At 37.9% G+C, this 22525-nt stretch overlaps 2 protein-coding genes across 6 annotated transcripts in view; both read right to left on the bottom strand.

Annotated features, from left to right (window-relative positions):
- Nucleotides 1-22525, bottom strand: part of LOC131542181 (E3 ubiquitin-protein ligase TRIM39-like) — a 189591-nt gene that overhangs the window by 5363 nt on the left and 161703 nt on the right. For 2 of the 4 annotated variants that reach the window (XR_009271676.1, XM_058778583.1), the window contains exons 3-7: nt 10820-11373; nt 10581-10676; nt 9468-9701; nt 3347-3485; nt 26-61 (exon numbers count right to left, since the gene is read on the bottom strand). Coding sequence is in view for 3 of the 4 variants with exons in the window: in XM_058778583.1 (XP_058634566.1) it covers nt 26-61; nt 3347-3485; nt 9468-9701; nt 10581-10676; nt 10820-11373 (1059 nt within the window). In the remaining variant the exon portion in view is untranslated. Of the gene's footprint in view, nt 1-25; nt 62-3346; nt 3486-9467; nt 9702-10580; nt 10677-10819; nt 12257-17160; nt 17486-22525 lie in introns of those variants that run through there. The other 2 variants (XM_058778587.1, XM_058778586.1) reach the window with 2 other exon arrangements.
- Nucleotides 1-22525, bottom strand: part of LOC131542182 (E3 ubiquitin-protein ligase TRIM39-like) — a 220923-nt gene that overhangs the window by 173786 nt on the left and 24612 nt on the right. The window lies entirely within an intron of this gene.

The raw sequence follows: 22525 nt of genomic DNA, 5'->3' as shown, positions 1-22525 counted from the left end.
GTGTAGTGTAGACAGCACACTGTACCTGCATACTGCTGCATCCACTTCAGCTCTGTAGAGACTAATGACAATAAAACATCAGCAGATCAGGGGCCCGTTTCAATAAGGAGGTTCAACCAACTCTGAGTTTAAACTTGAACTCTGAGTTGACTTACTGTGAGATGGGAAACTCAAGAGTTTTCGGTTTCAGAATGGCTGAATTGTGTTAATTTATTGAACACTGAGTAGGTTGACTCTGAGTTTAGCGCGTGCACCACAACTATGAAAAGTCATGATCAGTGAAGCTCCGAAATAACGATTTACCATGGCAACAGCTCCCGCCAAAAAGACGTTTGCATACTTCATAGTCAATGCATAACTTTGATTCTATCAATAACTTAATAACTGTTATAATATCAGAGGTGAAAACTGTAAATTAAAAAAAAAAATAAACGTGGCAGCAGCTAAAAATTAAGTATAAAAACACAATCCAATCAAAGCTTTAAGCATAAAAGGTTCATGGGTGTAGGCTAAATGACAAGAAGGCAGGGGGAGAACCTGCACCAGCACCACTGACAGATGAAGAGGAGATGGTCAAGTATTGGAAAAATTCTAATATCCAAAAGTAAAAAGAATAACTTTTGCTTTTGTGTTTGTAGGAAATAAAGATGACCAAAAAACTGTGAATAATTTGTGTTGATTTAACAGCTGTGGTTATGGCATCTCGTAGCTACTACTCCTCCATCTGGCATCCTTCCATTCCAGACAGTAATGAGTTTCATTCTCAGAAGGTGCGATTTTGGAGATATGCTTGTCATCAATGCATCCAACCACACTGGAAATCCTGAAGGAAATTCGGATTATTGGGTTACTTCCAGAGGTCACAGAAAGATGTCATCAAGTGAACATCATTTATCAGATTAGCCTCATTTAAACCGATTTTTACACCACTGACATACAGTCCTGTGAAAACTCCTTTGACGGATTTGTGCCCAAGAAAAAATTCTCAGAATGAGTGTGAGAGGGATGCACACTTTTTTAAAAATCTGCATACAGCGGACTTATAATGTGCTCTGCATCTCCGAAGTTTTAAAGTGCATTTTTCTTATTTTGCAAATTATCTGTCAAAGGGGTAAGAAATTAAATGCAAAGGGGAGCTAAAATGGATGAATGAAGCCATTAGAGAACCCAAAGAATGTAGTTATGGAAAGATTCATTTAACCACCTGAGTAAAACCATCAGCGCCGTTTATAACGGGGTCTGTAACTTATACTAAACCTCTGTTTTGTTTAGTTAAATGTACGATACTTGCATTGCCTTGGTTGTGACGAGTGTCCGGAATGCAGTCTCGGATGAAAGTCTTAATGGTTTCAAGGTTTTTGACTCCCGATCACGTTCTTCCGGGTTGAAGAGTGATGAATTCCAAAGATGTTCTGAGGTAGAAATGTTCTTCCCAGGTAGAAAGTGAAAAAGAGCTAAGAAAGAGATCTGCTGAGGTCTGAGGAGCTTTGGTTGAATGGAAAGTCAAGGCAGCCAGGCCTGGCACAAAAATTTAAGGGTCCAGAAGAGTTCTAGCTCACATCTTCATCTTCTCAGTATCTGAAAAGAACCGCAGACTGCAGGGGCGTCACTGATGTGAGAGCTTTATCTGCTATAGAGGTCACACCTCTGGGGTGTCAAAGAGCCAATGGAGTCCTGAACTTTTGGAGGGACGATTTTACGACTCTTTGTCTCTGAGCATGGTAATTTGCAAGGGGTTGGATTGGAAGTTGATATACAAACTATTAAAGATTCTTAGAACACTTATATGTTGCATAGGTGTCAACATATAATATACACTGTCATTTAGATCCTCCGAAGACGAATTGATAGAGACCAAACATGGTACAGTTAAAGTGATATTAACAAGTGATCTATCATAAGCATGCATAAAACAGTATACAATACACAAAAAATAAATGTTTTCCTATTAATTAATTAGAGAAGAGTCCATTTTATGGGCATTATTCTTCTTTCCTTTGAGCAGTAAAACTAGCGTTATCAGATTGGTTGCCATGGTAACCGGGGGCCTGGAGTCATTCACAGACATACTGGCACCCAGTATGTGTATTGGGTGAGGGGTCTGTGACTATTTCTTAATCTAATGACTAATTGATTTTGTTAAATCAAATTAAAAATTGTGTGTCTGATTGGTCCAAATGCTACACTAAATATCTTAGACCATTTTTCATCTATAAAATGCATGTTAAGAATTTTTTGATATTTGTACTTAATCAACACAAACTCAGCACACCTGAGAAATTGATAGGTGCATATGAAAAAACACTCCAACAACAAAGTGGAATCCAATCAATAAAAAATGATGATCCCGCACACTATCGGTCCATGCTAAATATAGAAATTTATTACAAAAAAACAGCGACGTTTCAGTCCACTGACCTTCATCAAGCTTGTGTATGCTGTTACAGACAAGACATTTCCTTTCTTTTAATCATGATGTGTCCACCCTACGTTTTTTTGGGGATTGAAAAGGTGTCGGTTCCACCACGTGGTGGTGATATTGAAACTCTTTTATTAAGATGTGAATTGTTTTGGATTGTGACTTTGCAAACCTTATCACCCTTGGAGTTAAATGATGAAGCATTATTTAATGTAATGTTGTAGGGTGGTTTTTTTATTGTACTGTATTTTTGAGTGTTTGCTTAATTGTGAAGAGATGATATTGTAATCTTGTTTAGATATTTATTGTCTAACAATGTGACTTTGCAAATATCATTAGATTTGTTTATAAAATAGGGAACATCGTTTATTGGTAATATTGAAAAGTGCTTTTTATTGGATATTTGAGTCCTCACTAATCATGTCTTACGAGATGGTGATTGGTTCACATGTAGTGTCGATTACATTCATTGGTGGTGACTGTTTCAAATGTCTTGTCTGTAACAGCATACACAAGCTTGATGAAGGTCAGTGGACCGAAATGTCGCTGTTTTTTTAAATAAATGTCTATATTTAGCATGGACCGATAGTGTGTGGGATCATCGTTTTTATTGATATTTGACCTTGAAATAAGACAAAAATACTCAGTAAGAAAAGCATTTTTGCAGAGTGAATGAACGAATAAGGTATTTAAACATCGCTTACGCTTCTGAAAGAGAGGTAACTTATACTCAGAGCCAGTTACTGCGGTAACTTACTCTGTGAACCTAACCTGGTGAGGAGTAGGTATTTTTCGCTAAACCCAGAGTTTTACAGGGTTAAAATACTCAGAGTTTTCACTTAACCTCCTTTCTGAAATGGGCCCCAGAAGGTTAAGAATTGAGTACAACATCATGTTTCTATCTGATCTATGTATGTATTGATGTACCAGTTTGTGTGAGCTTCTCATCTATAGTGTCCTTCAGTTGAGTCAGATCTCTCCTCAGAGTCTCCAGACTCTCATGAGTCTTCATACTGATCCCAGGCCAGTTCCTGGTGTTTCTAGGGCTGCACAGGGATGAGTGAATCTACAGCAGGAGAGAGGAGAAATCCTTCAGCATGGGGAGTGTTATGGTGTCATATACAGTGTTGGGAGTAATGCATTTCAAAAATAATGCATTACAGTAACGGATCATTTTTTGCTGTAACGCAGTAGTGTAAGGCATTACTTATCAATTTTCAGTAATATTTTACGCTTGCGTTACAACACACTTTTAGCCCAAAATTTAATTGTTCAAAGAAAACAAACAAAAAAAAACCCAGCAAGACCGCGAGACATTAACGAATCAAAAATGTTACTTACAAGTAAGTTCTATTTCCTGTTCGTGGTCAGTCATTAGCCGCGTGTGGTGTCCAAGTTTGTAAATAAAGACTAAACAATGACAGCTTTATTTATCTCCCTCTTGCTGGTGGAACTTTGTATTGTGTGACGTAGTCCAGTGACGGTATGTTTAGGGTGGGTTTTACAGGAGTGCTGCGTGGCTACTGGCCCGACAGTGGAAACAAGGCATGATTTCGGCCTCTTTGCTCGAGGTCCGAGGCTATTAGCCTCACCCGGCTTGCTGTAAGCCCTGGCTCGAGCTGGCCAGTGGAAAAGCAGCTAATGGGTGAAAATGGCAGAAGACAATAGGTGTGTTCGAGATGCACTACACTAGCCTGGTACCGGCTGGCGAGAGTAGCCGCTTGCAGCCAGGGCGGAAATAAAAGCGGAGACGTCAAGTCAGACACTTTCTGCTCCCGGTAGTGACGCTCGCACGGTGTTTCCATACTCTTATCACAGATAAAGTGAATTAAATGCAATATTTGTCAAATACACAGAAATGTTTTTATGAGCAACAGAAACACTTTTTATATACTGCTTAATACAGAGCCTGTTCATGAATAAACTTCAATATAAACATATACCATTTAAATACAAATAAAGTGGGGGTATACAGGTGCATCTCAATGAATTAGAATGTCATGGAAAAGTTCATTTATTTCAGTAATTCAACTCAAATTGTGAAACTTGTGTATTAAAGGTGCCATAGAATGAAAAACTGTCTTTACCTTGGCATATTAAAATAATAACAGTTCTGTACATGGAAATGACATACCGTCAGTCTCAAACACCATAGTTTTTTGTAAATTTTTTGTAAAGTCTTATGTAAATCTTGTGAATAAAAAAGACCACTGAAAAACAGGCGAATCAGAACATAACACCGACTGTGATGCAATAGTCGGGATCACTAATAGTTACGCCCCTAACATTTGCATAAATCTGCCCTTTTTCTAGGCCAGCCGCCAGCTGAACCATCAGAAGTTCTGCAGGTATTGTAAATAAACAAGCGCGGACAACAGCGAAAATGGCAGACCATGGAAATAAATGTTACATTCCAGGCTGTGCAGGGGATGTGATGTGCAGGGATGGGTTGGTGTTTGTATTCAGAAAGGCACGGAAAGCAAATAACGAGAGCCACTAAAGGGACATGGTTAGCTCCTTGTTAGCGGTAGCCTGTTACACTGCAGTACATAAGATTTCACTTACCACATAAACAGAGTAAGGAGAGATGACTGAGGATGATGGCGAATGATTAACAGATCCTGAGCACCACTGACAAGCATCTGATCTTGTAAAATGTGTGGTAAGTACTGCCACTCCATAATATAAACATAGTTTGTGCGATCGTGTATCTTGAAAGCGTAAGTGAAACTATAAAGCGATCGACCGATCGTTCAAAAGCAGTTTCAATGCCCTGCGTATTAACCCACTGGGGTCGACACACGCATATATGCGGTTTGAGGCAGATTTTCCTGATAAGGCCGAAATGAGCTTGAATTACTCTGCCATTTTTGATCGTACAGATAAGAGCAATACACCATTCGAATCTGTAAGGGGTCTACTTTTATTTGTGTACACTCATAATAACAACTAAACTTTGTGTTTTTGAAGAATAAAGAAAACAAACAGGGAGCGCTCTCTGTCTTCTCCGTCTCCGCGAACTGCTTTTTGAAACACGTCACTAAAATGAACTGTAACTCAGCAAATACTTCACACAGAGACATGATAAATATATCTATAGAAAGCTTGATATGTATACTCTCAAATGAAGTAAGTCTTACAGAAAACAAATATTCTGTGATAAAGTAATCCGTATGAAACCAAGGACATGTTCAGTTTTTCGGTCTGGTCTCATTATCTCTAATTAGGTCACGCCCACGCACTGCTCGCGCTATTGTTATTACAAACCTCCACGCGAGCCACGCGACATGTAAACGCCCACACCACCGTAAACAAAGCAGTAACGCGTTCATCTCGGATACTTTTCAGTTTGGGAAGAACACGCTGTGAGGAATAAGCCTTGTATTTACCTCAGAAACACGCCAAGAGGAAAAAGCCTTGTATTTACCCCCAGAAGACGCGCTGAGAGGAAAAAGCTTTGTTTACCTCACAAACAGAACGCGAGCGCAGCTGGAGCCGGCCGAGGAGGAGATACTTTATACAGAGTAAGTAATGTTTCTTATTGGCATTCGATAATGTGTTGAACCCAATTAATAGTTGAACTTTTCCCAAACTATAACTCCAGAATAAAATGTGTAAAATTGAGTGCAACATTTGAAATATGATAGGCAACCATTCATTGCATTTAAATGTTGCACGAGGTAAGGATAGTTATATGTTCTATGCTTTATTTATTTTGAATCGTAACAATATGTGGGCCTATATATTATAATAAATATAATGTACTGTTTTTGCTGTACTTTGGATCAAATGAATGCAGGCTTGGTGAGCTGAAGACACTTCTTATAAAAAAATAAAAAAACATTACAAATCTTACTGTTTAAATAATTTGACTGGTAGTGTATGTATTGTCACCATGTTTGCTTTGTCTTTGTCTGTTCATTGTGTTGCTCACGTCTGTTTTGTGTTTTCTCATGCAGTTTCTGCTGACTCCTGTTTTCCTGGGTTCCAGTTTCCTGCCACTGTTTTGGATATTTTACCCACAGTGCCTTGACTCTTCTGTTGTTTATTTGTTTGTTTGTTCCTAATAAACTGTTTAACTGCACTCGCAATGAATCTCAAGTTATTTTATGTGATAGTTATATGTATACACATTTCTTTTTTCCTCACATTCTTTCTTGTAACTCTTCTCTCTCAGTCACACACCTGACTGAATGGCTCATTATGGAGCTCATTATGCGGGCCTTTGTCTTCTCAGGTGTGAGTCACAGCATTATCCAAGATAGGTCACGCCCTCTCGCATAGACCCTTTCTACTCAAAAAGTGACTTAGAAAATTTAAATCAATATGTTGTTTTCTCTGAATGAGTGAGTTAGATTATTTTCAGATCATTTTGAAGCAAATATTCTAGGCTACAAGATCCAGTTCTCAAAAGTCTTGTGAACAAATGTTCTGTATGTGTTTTATGGCCTTATTTCAGTTACTTTAAAATTTTAGTTTTTTTCTAACCACACATAAACGTCGTTTTCTCAAAAACACAATCACGTACGTACATGCTGCTCACATATTATTGTAGCCCAGTTTGTGCTGAATACAGTGTTTTTAGACTTTAGCCATTAAAATGTTTATAAGCAACTGAAAAAAGCACAAATGTCAGGGCATGTCAAAACTTCTCCGGGGCCCCAAAACACCCTCAGACCCCAGAGGGTTAATAACGGCTCCCTGATGCCCGTATTTTATATACAGTATAATTGCCCGACGATATAACTGCGAGAGAAAGTATTTAAATATTTTCCTCCCTGTGTTTCCTTCTTGCTGTGAGTTACTGAAATGAGTCGCACTGTGACAGCCAATCAGAGTAGAGCTCATTATTATTCATGACCCTGCCAAATAAGCCAATAACAGACCATTTCATTCTAGGGAGAAATCCTAGGGTTGTAAATGGACATGTAAAATCGTTTCTGGAGATTTTTTGCCCTTACCTAAGCCACATACCTTCTATGTAGATATCAGAGAACAATTTTAAAATACTGTATCAATGCATTCTATGGCACCTTTAAATAAATTAAATGCACACAGACTGAAGCAGTTTAAGTCTTTGGTTATTTTAATTGTGATGATTTTGGCTCACATTTAACAAAAACCCACCAATTCACTATCTCAACAAATTAGAATACTTCATAAGACCAATAAAATAAAATTTTTTTAGTGAATTGTTGGCCTTCTGGAAAGTATGTTAATTTACTGTATATGTACTCAATACTTGGTAAGGGCTCCTTTTGCTTTAATTTCTGCCTCAATTCAGTGTGGCATGGAGGTGATCAGTTTGTGGCACTGCTGAGGTGGTATGGAAGCCTAGGTTTCTTTGACAGTGGCCTTCAGCTCATCTGCATTTTTTGGTCTCTTGTTTCCCATTTTTCTCTTGACAATACCCCATAGATTATCTATGGGGTTCAGGTCTTGTGAGTTTTCTGGCCAGTCAAGCACACCAACACCATGGTCATTTAACCAACTTTTGGTGCTTTTGGGAGTGTGGGCAGGTGCCAAATCCTGCTGGAAAATGAAATCAGCATCTTCAAAAAGCTGGTCAGCAGAAGGAAGCATGAAGTGCTCCAAAATGTCTGGGTAAACGGGTGCAGTGACTTTGGTTTTCAAAAAACACAATGGACCAACACCAGCAGATGACATTGCACCTCAAATCATCACAGACTGTGGAAACTTAACACTGGACTTAAAGCAACTTGGGCTATGAGCTTCTCCACCCTTCCTCCAGATTCCAGGACTCTAGGACCTTGGTTTCCAAATGAAATACAAAACTTGCTCTCATCTGAAAAGAGGACTTTGGACCAATGGGGAACAGTCCAGTTCTTCTTCTCCTTAGCCCAGGTAAAACACCTCTGACATTGTCTGTGGTTCAGGAGTGGCTTAACAAAAGGAATACGACAACTGTAGCCAAATTTCTTGACACGTCTGTGTGTGGTGGCTCTTGATGCCTTGACCCCAGCCTGAGTCCATTCCTTGTGAAGTTCACCCAAATTCTTGAATCGATTTTGCTTGACAATCCTCATAAGGCTGCGGTTCTCTCGGTTGGTTGTGCATCTTTTTCTTCCACACTTTTTCCTTCCACTCAACTTTCTGTTAACATGCTTGGATACAGCACTCTGTGAACAGCCAGCTTCTTTAGCAATGAATGTTTACCCTCCTTGTGAAGGGTGTCAATGATTGTCTTCTGGACAACTGTCAAGATCAGCAGTCTTCCCCATGATTGTGTAGCCTAGTGAACCAAACTGAGAGACCATTTTGAAGGCTCAGGAAACCTTTGCAGGTGTTTTGAGTTGATTAGCTGATTGGCATGTCACCATATTCTAAAATGTGAGCCAAAATCATCACAATTAAAAGAACCAAAGACTTAAACTACTTCATTCTGTGTGCATTTATTTAATACTCGAGTTTCACAATTTGAGTTGAATTACTGAAATAAATGAACTTTTCCACAACATTCTAATTTACTGATATGCACCTGTATATGCTTTTATCTATGTTTTATTGATAAACGTGATTCAAAATAACAGTGCGACTACGCTAAAAATGCTTTTACTGTTAAAAAAAAATAGTTGTGATTTGCGGTACTCTGATGGATGGCACATGTGATCGTTAGGCGACTGTAGCACCGCTCAAAGTGGGACAAATGTTCTAACCAGAATCCATTGCTTTTGTCAGGCGGCAGCCGATTTTTGCGGCACCGCATGAAGTCGAACGCACCTTGTACATTCGCGAGATGCCTGGATAGCCCACAGTCATTATGCTACACCATATCGCTCTCTAATGGATGTAAAATGCTCTGCAGTACAGTTTGTCATTTTAGAATGTCTACTTCTGTAGTTATTTTTGGTGAAAGTAACTCAAAAGTAAGGAGTCATGTAACGCATTACAATTCTGAGAAAAGGTAAGGAATTACTTTTAAATAACAGTATCAAGTAATCTATAATGTATTACAGTCTGGAAGTAACTTGCTCAAAACTGGTCATATACTGCATTATCATTGATCAGAGAGATCATATTGACTGACCTGTAGGAGGTGGAGGTGATCTTCAGTGTGTGAGAGCTGCTCCAGCTCAGTCTTTCTCATCTTTAGCTCAGTGATCTCCTGCTCCAGCTCTTCAATCAGCTCTTGCTCCTCTTTCTCTGCTGCTTTCTGCTGCTCCTCTATCATCTCCAGCAGTTCAGTCTGACATCTCTCAATGGAGCGGATGAGATCACTGAAGAGCTCGACATGGGCTGCTTTCTCCTTCTCCGTGTTTCTCTGGTCAACCAGCACATTCAACAAATTATTAGCAGTGTTTACTAAGAGAAAAATATGTGTTACTATTGATCGTACATTTTTTTTCCACATTCATACATGTGTTTTTACGGGTTTTCAGAATCACTCCACTGAAGTACAAGCTTCATCCTTCAATATTTGCACTGAATGATTCCTCTAATCATGTGTTTTTCAATCATGTTGAGGAGAGTTGTGCTGTTACTTTACTAAGTCATCAGGTAATCACTGCCATGTCAATATTCATACCAACAGTGTGACTGCAAGTGTACAACAATAAAATAAATAATAAGTTGATGTTAAATTACTTATATTTTAGACAAATTATTGTCAGTTGCCTTGTTTGTATTTGCTCAGATCCCCGAATATACTAGTTTCAAACAAAGCTGCAACAAACTGTAGTGCTGATTCATTCCTGTTTTTATATGAATCATTTGAGCGAATGAATCAAAATCAATGACTCAATCATGAAGATGTTTACTTGTCACCACCTACTGGTGTAACCATGTAACCTACAGAAAGAGTTGCTGTAAAATCCCCAACACTAATACACAGGGTGCTTCTCAAAACTCATATTAATACTACCTCATTTGACACTTCAAAAGGCCCTTCAGAATGTAAGATCTTCAAGGATTCAAGTGATGGACACTTTTTACTCCCATGATTCTTTGTGCATGTTTAATTTGTGATACAGATGTTGTAAGATGGCAGAAGTGTGTTCTAAGGAACCATTTTTGGGCCCCTGCACCCTTCATTCCTTCAAAACTCTCACTCTGGAGTTTAAACCCTTCAAAGGGATGAGGGTACAGTGATGAGCCCTTCAGAATGGAACACAGCCACCACATTACAATATTTTAAACTCACTTTTCTGTCTTCTGCTGAGTGTTTGATGTCGTGAATCTTCTTGATTCTGTTCTGGATCATCTGCTGCACGTCTTTATGTATCTTCATTAGTTCAGTCTATAGAGAGAACAACACAGACACATTTATCATAACAAAGATTAAACTTACAATATGTTTTCATAATTACCTTTTATTTCACAATATGAAGTAAAATCTGATTCCTCATGATATCAGTCCTTTAAAAGTATAATAACTTCTACCTTCTTCTCTTCACTCTCCTCTTCTATAGGAACAGTGTTGTGGTTCTTGTGGTCTTTCACAGTGCAGATCGAACACACACATGTCTGATCATCTCTACAGAACAGATCCAGAGGTCTCTCATGTTTCTGACATATATAGTCCTCCAGATTACTCACAGGATCCATCAGTTTGTGTTTCTTCAAACCTGTCACTCTCAAATGAGGCTCCAGGTGAGTTTCACAGTAAGAGCTCTGACACACCAGACACGACTTCAGGGCTTTCAGCTTTCTTTCCTCACAGATGTCACACAGAACTTCAGTTATTTTCTCAGGACTTTTCTTTTTATAGTGATCTACGAGCTCTCGGAGTGTGGTATTAATCTTGAGATCAGGTCTTTGCTTGAATGTTTCTTTACAGTATGGACAGCTGCAGGTCTGGCTGTTGTTCCAACACTTATTCAGACAGATCTTGCAGAAGTTGTGTCCACATGGAGTCGTGACTGGATCAGTGAACACGTCCAGACATATAGAGCACTGAAGCCCCTCAGTCAGTGAACTAATGGAGGATGACATTGCTGGAAAGAGACATTATTTAGGATTAGTGTGAACTCCTTCAATACTGTTTATAAAGAATCCCATGATTCACCTCATGAAGCTGGTTGAATGTAAAGAGTGTCTAGAGAACATATCTACATATCTAAAACATATCTAAATTGCGACCTATGTTCTCAATGTCAAATGCAGAAATACTAATTTATGTGTTTATGACCTCAAGGTTAGACTATTGTAATGCTTTATTGGGTGGTTGTTCTGCACACTTGATCAACAAACTACAGTTGGTCCAAAATGCAGCAGCTAGAGTTCTTACTAGAACCAGGAAGTATGACCATATTAGCCCGGTTCTGTCAACACTGCACTGGCTCCCTATCAAACATCGGATAGATTTTAAAATCTTGTTAATTACTTATAAAGCCCTGAATGGTTTAGCTCCTCAGTACTTGAGCGAGCTCTTATCACATTATTGTTCTCCACGTCCGCTGCGTTCTCAAAACTCTGGCCGTTTGATAATACCTAGAATATCAAAATTGACTGCAGGCGGCAGATCCTTTTCCTATTTAGCACCCGAACTCTGGAACAATCTACCTAACACTTTTCAGGAGGCAGACACACTCTGTCAGTTTAAATCTAGATTAAAGACACATCTCTTTAACCTGGCTTACACATAACACACTAATTCGCTTCTATTATTCAAATCTGTTAAAGGATTGTTAGGCTGCATTAATTAGATCAACCGGAAGCGGGAACACTCCCCATAACACACAATGTACTCGTTACATCGTAAGAAGAATGGCATCTATGCTAATATTTGTCTGTTTCTCAGTCCATACGCAATCAGATGGTGGATCAGCACCAAGAGATGATGCCTGCAGCCCTGATCGTCAGCGGAGACCAGGACACCTAGATGAGCCCCAGAGACTTTTTTGCTCGCTCTGCCTTGTTGACTCTACTAGTTAGTTACTTGTGTGTGTGTGTGTGTGTGTGTGTGTGTGTGTGTGTGTATATATATATATATATATATATATTTGAGAGTTTGCTTGTGAGAGATTGATTGTTGTTTGTTAGTTTGCTTTGCCTGTTTGTTTGTATTACTGACTACTGCCTGTTCTTTGACCTAGATTCAGGATTGCCCCTGTTTGGACTCGTTTGCTAACAACTGTAAATAATTGTATATAATAAACTTTTGGGGAGGTAGGGAGACCGACGCCACTTTTGTTGGAATTTCTTTGTTGATGTGTTTTTGGATAGGGAGTTAGGGAAGTAAGGGAAGTGTATTTTATTTTCTTATTTTGTGAATTAGGGAATTTAGAGGGATACAATTAGTTGGCTTTTGTTTGTTATTTTGAGCTGGAGCTCGAGTTGAAAAACGGCCAAGCTCCGCGTCCCTCTTCGGAGGCAAAGGTAGAATATTCCGGGGCCAGTGAGTGCATCCTCTCCTCACCCTGCAGCATCGCAAACTGCACCGGTAAGTTCCTCTGAATTTGATATTAGTAAACAAATCTTGTAGTTCCGTCGTTCAGAGAAAGTGAAGTTGACACGTACTTCACTGTTTTTTTTTAACGCATCGCGACCACATTACAGTGACCTAGGAATATTTGGCCTTTGCTTTTGCAGTGCAAATCATTAGGAAAAGCACAGGAAGTGTTCTCCGCTCAAACGTGAGAACAAAGTTTGGATTATGATGCAATTTAAAGTGGCAGTATTACGTGCATATGAGCTAGTTCTGGAGGCTTATCGTCAGAAATTCAGAAGACATGTAAAAATTCCCAGTCAAACATTTGTTGAATTCGCTCGTGAGAAGACTACTTTGTTTGAGAAATGGTGTAATGCTAGTAAAGTCATGACTTTTGAACAGCTAAAAGTGTTAATCTTGGTTGAGGAGTTTAAAAATTGCATTTCTGAAAAGATTGTTGTCTACTTGAACAAACAGAAAGTTTCCTCTCTTGCTGATGCTGCTGTCTTTGCAGACGAGTTTGTGCTCACCCATAAGTTTGCTTTTTCGTCACCCCGTTCTTTACCACGCATCTCTGCAGATCATTCTTATAATTCTAAGCGTACGCCAGTTACACAAAAGATGACCAATTGATTGACAACCCTTTGGCAGCTAGAGAATGTTTGTATTGTCATGAAAAAGGACATTTGATTGCTGTTTGTCCAGCACTGCAGTGTAAGAATCAGTGGAAATCTCAAAACATGTCTAAGAGTGTAGCTTTCATTCGTGTACCCTCTGCTGAGACTCTAAACTCCGTTGACCCCATATTTGAACCGTTTGTTTGTGATGGTGCTGTTGCTTTGTCTAGCTCTGATTCTGAGTATAAACCTGTGTGCATCCTGTGGGTCGTTCATTTTAGCAAGTACTCTACTGTTCTCTCCTCAGTCCAGTTGCGGCTCTGATGTGTTGGTTCAAGGAATTGAGTTGGGGATAGTAAGGGTTCCTTTACATGCAATTTACTTGCATTCTAACATTGTGATGGGTGTAGTAAAAGTTTCTGTACGTTTTCAATTGCCAGTGAAAGGGATATCCCTTATTCTTGGAAACGATCTAGCTGGAAGTAAGGTTAATTCTCTGCCAGAAGTTACTGATGTACCATGTGCATCTGAAGATGATGTGTTAGTGCAGGAATTTCGCAATGTATTTCAGTCATGCGTTGTCACTCGAGCACAAGCCCATACGTTTGAGGATGAGGTTGATCTTTCTAACTCATTCATGGGTTCAGTAATGCCAGATACAGAGGCCAAAGTTGAAAATGTTCCTGTGGCTCAGTGGTAGAGCATTGCATTAGCAGCGTAAAAGGTTGTGGGTTCAATTCCCTGGGAACACACATACTGATTAAAAAAAAAAAAAGTATAGCCTGAATGCACTGCAAGTCGCTTTGGATGGTGTCTTGTAACTTTAAATTCAAAACTCTCCCATTTATTCGAGTCATCTCGGAATGAGTTAATGTTAATTGAGAGATTTTCATCACTTTTCTCTGATGTTCCTGCTGTAACTTCTGTGTTAAAGCATGATATTTATGTTGCTGATCATCATCCAATCAAACAGAATGCTTATCGTGCTAACCCTGTCAAACGTGAGATAATGAAACTGACTACCTTGTGAAGCATGGTTTAGCTGTTCCTAGCTCTAGTCCCTGGTGCTCACCCTGCTTGTTGGTCCCTAATCCTGATGGGTCCTCACGTTTCTGTACCGACTACCGAAAAGTTAATCAAGAGTTAATCAAAAGCTCCCACGGAGGGAAGATTGTGTTGACAGAATTGGAAGATCTAAGTTTGTAACCAAATTAGATCTACTCAAGGGTTATTGGCAAGTGTCACTTACAGAACATGCCTCCGAAATTTCAGCATTCGCTACAGTAAAAGGTGTTAGCTTTTGGACTTCAAAATGCTCCAGCAATGTTTCAACATTTGATGTGTAAAGTACTGTCCAATGTGAAAAATTGTGAAGCCTATCTTGATGATGATGATGATGTGTGTTATTCAGAAACCTGGGGAAGTCATTTGAAAACATTTAGAAGTATTCACTAGTTTCAAAAAGGCCAATTTAACTCTAAACCTCGCCAAATGTGAATTCTGTCATGCTACTGTTAAATATTTAGGAAAATAAGTTGGTCATGGTACCGTAAGACTGATGGAAGCCAAAGTCAGTGCCATCGTAAATTTTCCCGTACCTCAGACAAAGAGAGAACTCTGTCGCTTCCTGCGCATGGCAGGATACTACAGAAGTTTCTGTAGAAATTTCTCTGATGTAGTGAAACCACTTACTGACAACCTCCGACCTAGATTCTGGATTGCCCGTTTGGACTCGTTTGCTAACAACTGTAAATAATTGTATATAATAACCTTTTGGGGAGGTCGGGAGACCAACGCCATTTTTGTTGGAATTTTGTTGATTGTTTTTGGATGGGGAGTTGGGGAAGTAATCTGCATTTTATTTTGTTTTATTTAGAGAGATAACATTAGTTGACCCTTTTGTTATTTTGGCCTTGTCGGCTCCTGAAGCTAAAATACCCCAGTTGTACAGCTGAAATCATTGTTTTCATTAAAATGCTGTTCATCTGTTTTTAAAAACTCCTGTGTCCTCGTACTTTCATGTTGTGCCTTTACCCCTAGACGGGGCATAACGCATGTATGAATTGATAGTGAGAGAAACACAACCATTCATTTGAAACGCAGTGACTCATGAACTCACTGAACAATCTGAACTATGAGCTGCTGTTTAGATTTAAAGTACTAATGTCATATTTGTTTCCAAGCACGTTTCCAGTTCAAACCACATTAATCTTAAAAATGACTGAGAATGATCATTTTCAGGTGATGTGTAATTGTTAACGAGGGAAGGTGTGGCTTAAAGTGGCTTTAAATGCAGATGTGCATAATCATTAGGCAGAATTTTGCTATAGGTATAAATGGGCAAAAAATTAGAGACTTAACTAATGCTTAAATGTAAAAAATTATGAAATGCCTTTCAGAAAAATGCAGTTCTCTGGAAATTTCCAAACTAATAAAGCGTGACCATCGGACAATCAACTAGTTTCTCAACAATAGTCAGCAGGTTTGCAAAAAACATGTTGAGAACAAAAGGTGCCAATTAACAGCAAAAGATCTGTGTAGACTTAAGCGTGAAACCACCAGAAACCCTTTAGACTTCAGTTCCACCATTTTTCCGGAACTGCAACCTCCCTGGAGTCTCCAGAAGTACCAGATGAAGGTAAAGAAAACTGAAACGCAACCCCTACTTAACAAAAATAACAAGATGATAGGTCTAGATTGGGCCAAGAAATACAACACTGATTTTCCAAAGGTTTTATGCACAGATGAAATGAGAGTAACTCTTGATGGACTAGACGGCTGGCCCGTGGTTGGCTCACTGATGGAGTCAGCAGCATCCAGAAAGACCATGATCTTTATGCAGGACAATGCTCCATCACATGCAGTCAAGTATTCCACTGTTGGCTGCCAGAAAAGGCTTCAAAGATGACAGAATAATGTCTTGGCTCCCTTCCTCACCTGATTTGAACCCAGTTGAGAACTTGTGGGCCATTCTCAAGCGTGAGATTTACAGTGAAGGAAAACAATACACCTCTTTGAACAGTGTCTCTGAGGCTGTGTTGGCTGCATCGGCTACAATTGATCGAGAACAATTCAAGACATTGACTAATTGTATGAATAGGCAGCTCATGAAAGTCATTGAAAAGAAGGGTGGCTACACTGGACGCTGAATACTTTGAAAGGACAGTAAGATATTATTTTATTTTTTATTTATTTGTTTTTTTTGTTTAAACAGTCTTGTTTACCAATTGTTTCACACTGAGATAAACGTCCTTAATAATCGAATTGCCTAATAATTGTGCACAAAAATATTTTAGAAAGTTGTAATTCCCCTGAGAGACGCAAATCTAACTTTTTATTTAAAACATGTAATTTTTAAAAACAAGATAAAGTTTAGGACTTACTCATAGCATTGTTCCAATTCAACCGTAAAATGAATCATTAAAAACATATAGCGTAATACTTCTGTAATGTTATGTAGCACGTTTGTGTTCAGTTTTTCAGCAGGTCATTTACTTCCTGTTTCTTTAGTCTTTATTTTGTGTGACAAAATGACAAACACCAAACTTTCTTCAATCAAATGGCATACTGGTAATACAATTCTGATACCATTTCAGTGCAGTAAACAACTAAACAGCTGAGTATTTGACACTTAAACCTGCTTTTGTTCAACTTATTCCAGTCTGACAGAAACTCTACTGAACCAGATCACTGCCATTAGAAACCCGTTCAACTCTTATGTTTCTATCTCTTACCGGTGATATCAGATGTGTCCAGAAGGGTCTTTGAACAACTCAATATTCTGCTGTCTAAAGAGTTTGATGGTTTCAGGCGTCCATATTGTTGTTGATCAAGTTAGTTTCACTTTCTCGGAGTCTCTCACTGAACTACAGTGTCAGAGCTTCTCCTGTATTCACACATTTAAATTCATCCCTGTATTCGGTGCGTTGTCTCATGTGTGTCTGTTTGTATGTCTCTGTCAGCTCATGAAGAAGAGATTTCAGCAGACTTGATTATTTGGCAACATTTGTCAAGAGTTTCCACGTTAAATCTAACAACAATATTGCTCTATTGTCAACACTGAACGCAGGTCTGCTGCCTCTGGTGGCGCTGCTGTGCATTACATGCTGAATAATACACTTATACTGTACTATCAAATGTACTGTAAACACACAGGGAAACGTTTCATAATTGCTGAGTTATTTATGTAATTGAAATGAATGACGGAGGAGACATTCTGAAGACTCAAATTTGTAAAACCAGTACAAAAGTGTTTTTGAATTAAGTCAGAGTCAGAAAGTACTGATCAATGTTTGAAAATGTTCAGCTGTTGAATTAAACAACATTAAGTCATCATTGATTTATTGAACATCATAATTCTGGGCTCTATATATAGGGATATTAATGAAATTAACCTCTCTGTCTCAAATGAACCGATTCCTACTGGTTAGATAATTAAGGCATTAGTATCATAGCATCTCATGTGATGGGTTAATGAGAGGGCCAAGGCTTGCATTAATTAATGAAATTAAGATTAATTTAGTTGTTTAATCCCAGAGAGTGAAAGGATTAGCATATTTACTGCTGTTTAAGTCAATCATCACTATTATTTTTATTGTTCCTAGTTACGCTTAGTGATTTGAACACTCAGTATTAAAGTATCGACAGCACAATAAACCCATGAATGTTCATTAAAACAGTAAATAGTGTCATTCTGGATTTCATGCTGACATTAAATTTGCCATGTAAATCGTCTTGCACCATTTGTGTTACAGATATGGCAAAGCAATGTACTAAAAATCATTCAGAACACTTTAGCAACCATAGAGCAACGCCCTGGCAACCAACCACAACACCATATACACGGCTCCATTTATATATAGATTCTGTGGTGCTGTGGGTGGTTGAATTCTGTAGAATTCTGTTTTTTATATACTGCTAATAATTTTAAAGAATAATTTGTGTATTATATATTTAAATAAAAAAAATAGTATTATTTACTTCAGCTATATATCTTTTTTTCCATAAATTTAAGTCATTTCTAGATGTCAGGAGTGAATACATGAGAATGCATTATTACAGAATGAGCTCAATTCACCGCACATGTGCAGAGACACATACAGGGCAGTGGAGAGAAAAAAACGCAAATCAAAAGGTTCAGTTGATCTTAGCAGGTATCAGTTACTGCTATCTTCATTTTCCAACAAAGTTCACGCTGCCAAAACTACCTTTTTTTTCTATAAAAAGATAAACGGCGCATTAGACGCACGCAAACTCTCACATATTCAAAACTCTCCTTTGTCCCCCACCTCTTTAACTGCTGGCGATTTTGCTAATTACTTCACAAACAAAACCACATCCATCAGCAGTCATTTCTCTTGCGACCAAAGATAGCCTGCAATCATTTTCTGACAGTGTCAGAAGTTCAGCATGATCATCGCACAGTGTGTTTGCTGTTACGACCCACGTTTACTAACCAGCCAATAAAAATGTAGCATGAAATGGTGTGATCAACGCGACATAGCACTAAAATTTAAAACTGCTTACCTCAAAGTATTTTAACTTCCTCTTTCACAGCTTCCTCTTTTTTTCAGCAAATATAAAAACTACAACTGCCAAACTTCATCATGCTCTTTTTGTTTACCACTAGCGCATGCTAATGATGTTTTATTCTTCAATAGTAACTTGCGTCATGGCCTATGAGTTACTCACTCTGTGTCACCATCGTACAGTCTGCATGCATGTCGTAAGTTTATTAGATCCATGACACACAGTATGATTTGTAATGAGCTTATAGGATTGCTAAAGTCGTGCAGTGTGTAGAAGGCTTTATTTTTATCATTGTACACTGTAAAAAAAATAAAAATACGTAAAATTTACAGTAAAAAAAATCTACTGTAATAAATACGTTAGCAGCATTTTAGGTTTTACGGTTTTTACTTAAATTTACAGGTAAATACCGTAATTTCATTAACTGATATAATGTTAATATACCAGCCTATTGAAGTACTGAAATCTATTTTGTACTTTTGAAATACACTGATAACCACCAAATGCAGGTGGTGATGAGAAAGTCACATGATGAACCAAAACCCATCACAAGCAGCTTTCACAGTTCCATCCATTTTTCCTAGCGCTTGTCCTATGTAGGGTCATGAGGCTGGAGCCTTTCCTGGGTCATAGGCCGGACAAGCCCCTGAACAGATGGCCAGTCCATCACACACATTGTGGGATTGTGGGAGAAACCCAGAGGAAACCAACATCAACACAGAGAGAACATACAAACTCCACACAGAAAGATTCCTGGAGTAGCTGAGACTCCAGTACTGCACATACAGCACCTCATTATACTAGACTGTGTTTTTTTTTTTTTTGTAATTATTTCTTCAGAATTTTTTTAATGTATATTGTTCTCAACTTTTATATTTATTTTTGTGTTTTTATTTTTTTACAAATAAATTTTGCATGTGTAATTTTTGTATGTTTTCTGAATGAGAATTGTTCCCAGTGTTATGATGAAACAAGCTTATTTTGAGACTTATACAGTCATAGCCAAAAATATCAGCACCCTTGGTAAATATGATCAAAGAAGGCTGTGAAAATTAATCTGCATTGTTAATCCATTTGATCTTTTATTTTAAAAAAAATCACAAAAATCAAACCTTTCATTGGATAATAAGAATTTAAAATGGGGGAAATATCATTATGAAATAAATGTTTTTCTCTAATACACATTGGCCACAATTAACGGCACCCTTTTATTCAATACTTTTTGAAATCTCCATTTGCCAGTTTAACAGCTCTAAATTTTCTCCTATAATGCCTGATGAGGTTACAGAACACCTGACAAGAGATCAGAGACCATTCCTTCATCCAGAATCACTCCAGACCCTTTAGATTCACAGCTCCATTCACAGCACAGCTTCTCTTCAGTTCACCCGACTCATTTTCTATAGGGTTCAGGTCAGAGGACTGGAATGGCTGTAGCAGAAGCTTGGTTTAATGCCCAGTGACCCGTTTTTGAGGTTTGTGTTTGGATTATTGTACGGTTGGAAGATCCAAACACGGCCCATTATAAGATTTCGGTAACACTTTACAATAACAGTACATGAATTATCATGTACTAATACCTTAATTAATAATTACTTGACTATGAACTAATGAAGAGTTAAGACATGTATTAATCAAGAACTAATGAAGAACTAACTTAACTACGACATGAGTCATATGAATTACCGCATGAATAACACCACCTTAATTACATGTTAGTTCCTGCATGTTAGTTAATGTATTAATTAACACTTTGGGGTAAACTAAATCAAACATGCTCTAGAAGAAAGATTCATGAAAATGGCACACTGAAAAATTGTTTATAAATTTTCCACCTGCAGCTAAGTCACAAACATCAGTGAATGACAGTGGATTTCTTGCAATATTTACGTTTAACCTAACTCATCCAACCCACAATGATGCATTCATAATTAAAAACAACTTCATCTCATCCTGTTTTGAGTGATTCCACTGCTGCCCTCCTACAATAATGTATTCATTAAGCAGATGCAATTTTCCAAATTAAAATCAGTGTTAGCACAGAGATGATGGTTATGTTATGGATTGGTTTACTGTCTTTATATCATAATAATGCACTGAAATCAGACGTTTGTCTTGAGTTCTTGCTCTTCTTTTGGGCCACTATTGCCCCTTCAAAATGTTTACCTTCCTCCTATCGTTCAGTTCCTTCTCCATCCAAATGCAGTCACATGACCTCTGCTCTTCCACTTTTTTACAAACCACCAAAAAACACCAAATATCTGATTTAGATGAGCTGAATATGTATAAAACATGTGTAATTGATAACTTTTTAAAGATGTGCCCCCCCCCCCCAAGTAAAGTCATGACATTATGATACATTAACAAGTCATGAATTAATGTTAAGTTAATGATGAGTTAATAATATTGTAATTATTTGTTATATATTATTGTATAAAATACTTTTTATTTTTAATATATATATATATACACATTAATTACCCAACAAAAAAAACATAAGGATTTTGAGTGAATTACAACAAAAACACAAATTATACTCAACACCTGCTACACTAGCGTCTGCTGTTATATGTCATTCTATGTGCTCTGTATCTCCTACATTCCCAGCGATTGGATTAATAAAGACTGTTTTGTTGAAGTCCTCATCTCCTTGCTCCTGCCTATCGTGACTGCTGTCAAGTTAGCAATGCTGGAACTGATATGTTTTGTGTGTGTGTACCTGCGCGATTACTTCAACTGTTTTCTTATACCAGCAGAATCAACTTCAAACACTCCTGTCATTTATTGTCTTATTAAAAATGCATCACTGTAAAATGACTGCTTTTATTTGTATACACTCACAATGAAAACAAAACATTGTGCTTTTGTAAAATAAGGAAAACAAATAAGATGTCGTTTTCTGCCATTTGAGTTTCCTTTCTGTGAACAAATTAAGAGTCACAAAAATGAACTGAAACTCAGCATTTATAGGCTACGTTACATGTCACACTGTTTTTATCCCCTTGTTTATCTGTTTACTAAATCAAATATATTTCAAGTATGTATTCCTGTATATGTAGGCTACTGCAGTTTATATATATATATATATATATATATATATATATATATACACATTAATTACCCAACAAAAAACATAAGGATTTTGAGTGAATTACAACAAAACACAAATTATACTCAACACCTGCTACACTAGCGTCTGCTGTTATATGTCATTCTATGTGCTCTGTATCTCCTACATTCCCAGCGATTGGATTAATAAAGACTGTTTTGTTGAAGTCCTCATCTCCTTGCTCCTGCCTATCGTGACTGCTGTCAAGTTAGCAATGCTGGAACTGATATGTTTTGTGTGTGTGTACCCGCGCGATTACTTCAACTGTTTTCTTATACCAGCAGAATCAACTTCAAACACTCCTGTCATTTATTGTCTTATTAAAAATGCATCACTGTAAAATGACTGCTTTTATTTGTATACACTCACAATGAAAACAAAACCTTGTGCTTTTATTAAAATAAATAGGAAAACAGAGGATGCGCTTGCCATCTCGTCTTGAATAGGAGCGCTTCACAAGG

This window comes from Onychostoma macrolepis, chromosome 06 (assembly GCF_012432095.1).
Source record: "Onychostoma macrolepis isolate SWU-2019 chromosome 06, ASM1243209v1, whole genome shotgun sequence".
Lineage (NCBI taxonomy): Eukaryota > Metazoa > Chordata > Actinopteri > Cypriniformes > Cyprinidae > Onychostoma > Onychostoma macrolepis.
This window is presented reverse-complemented; position numbering and strand designations above follow the sequence as displayed.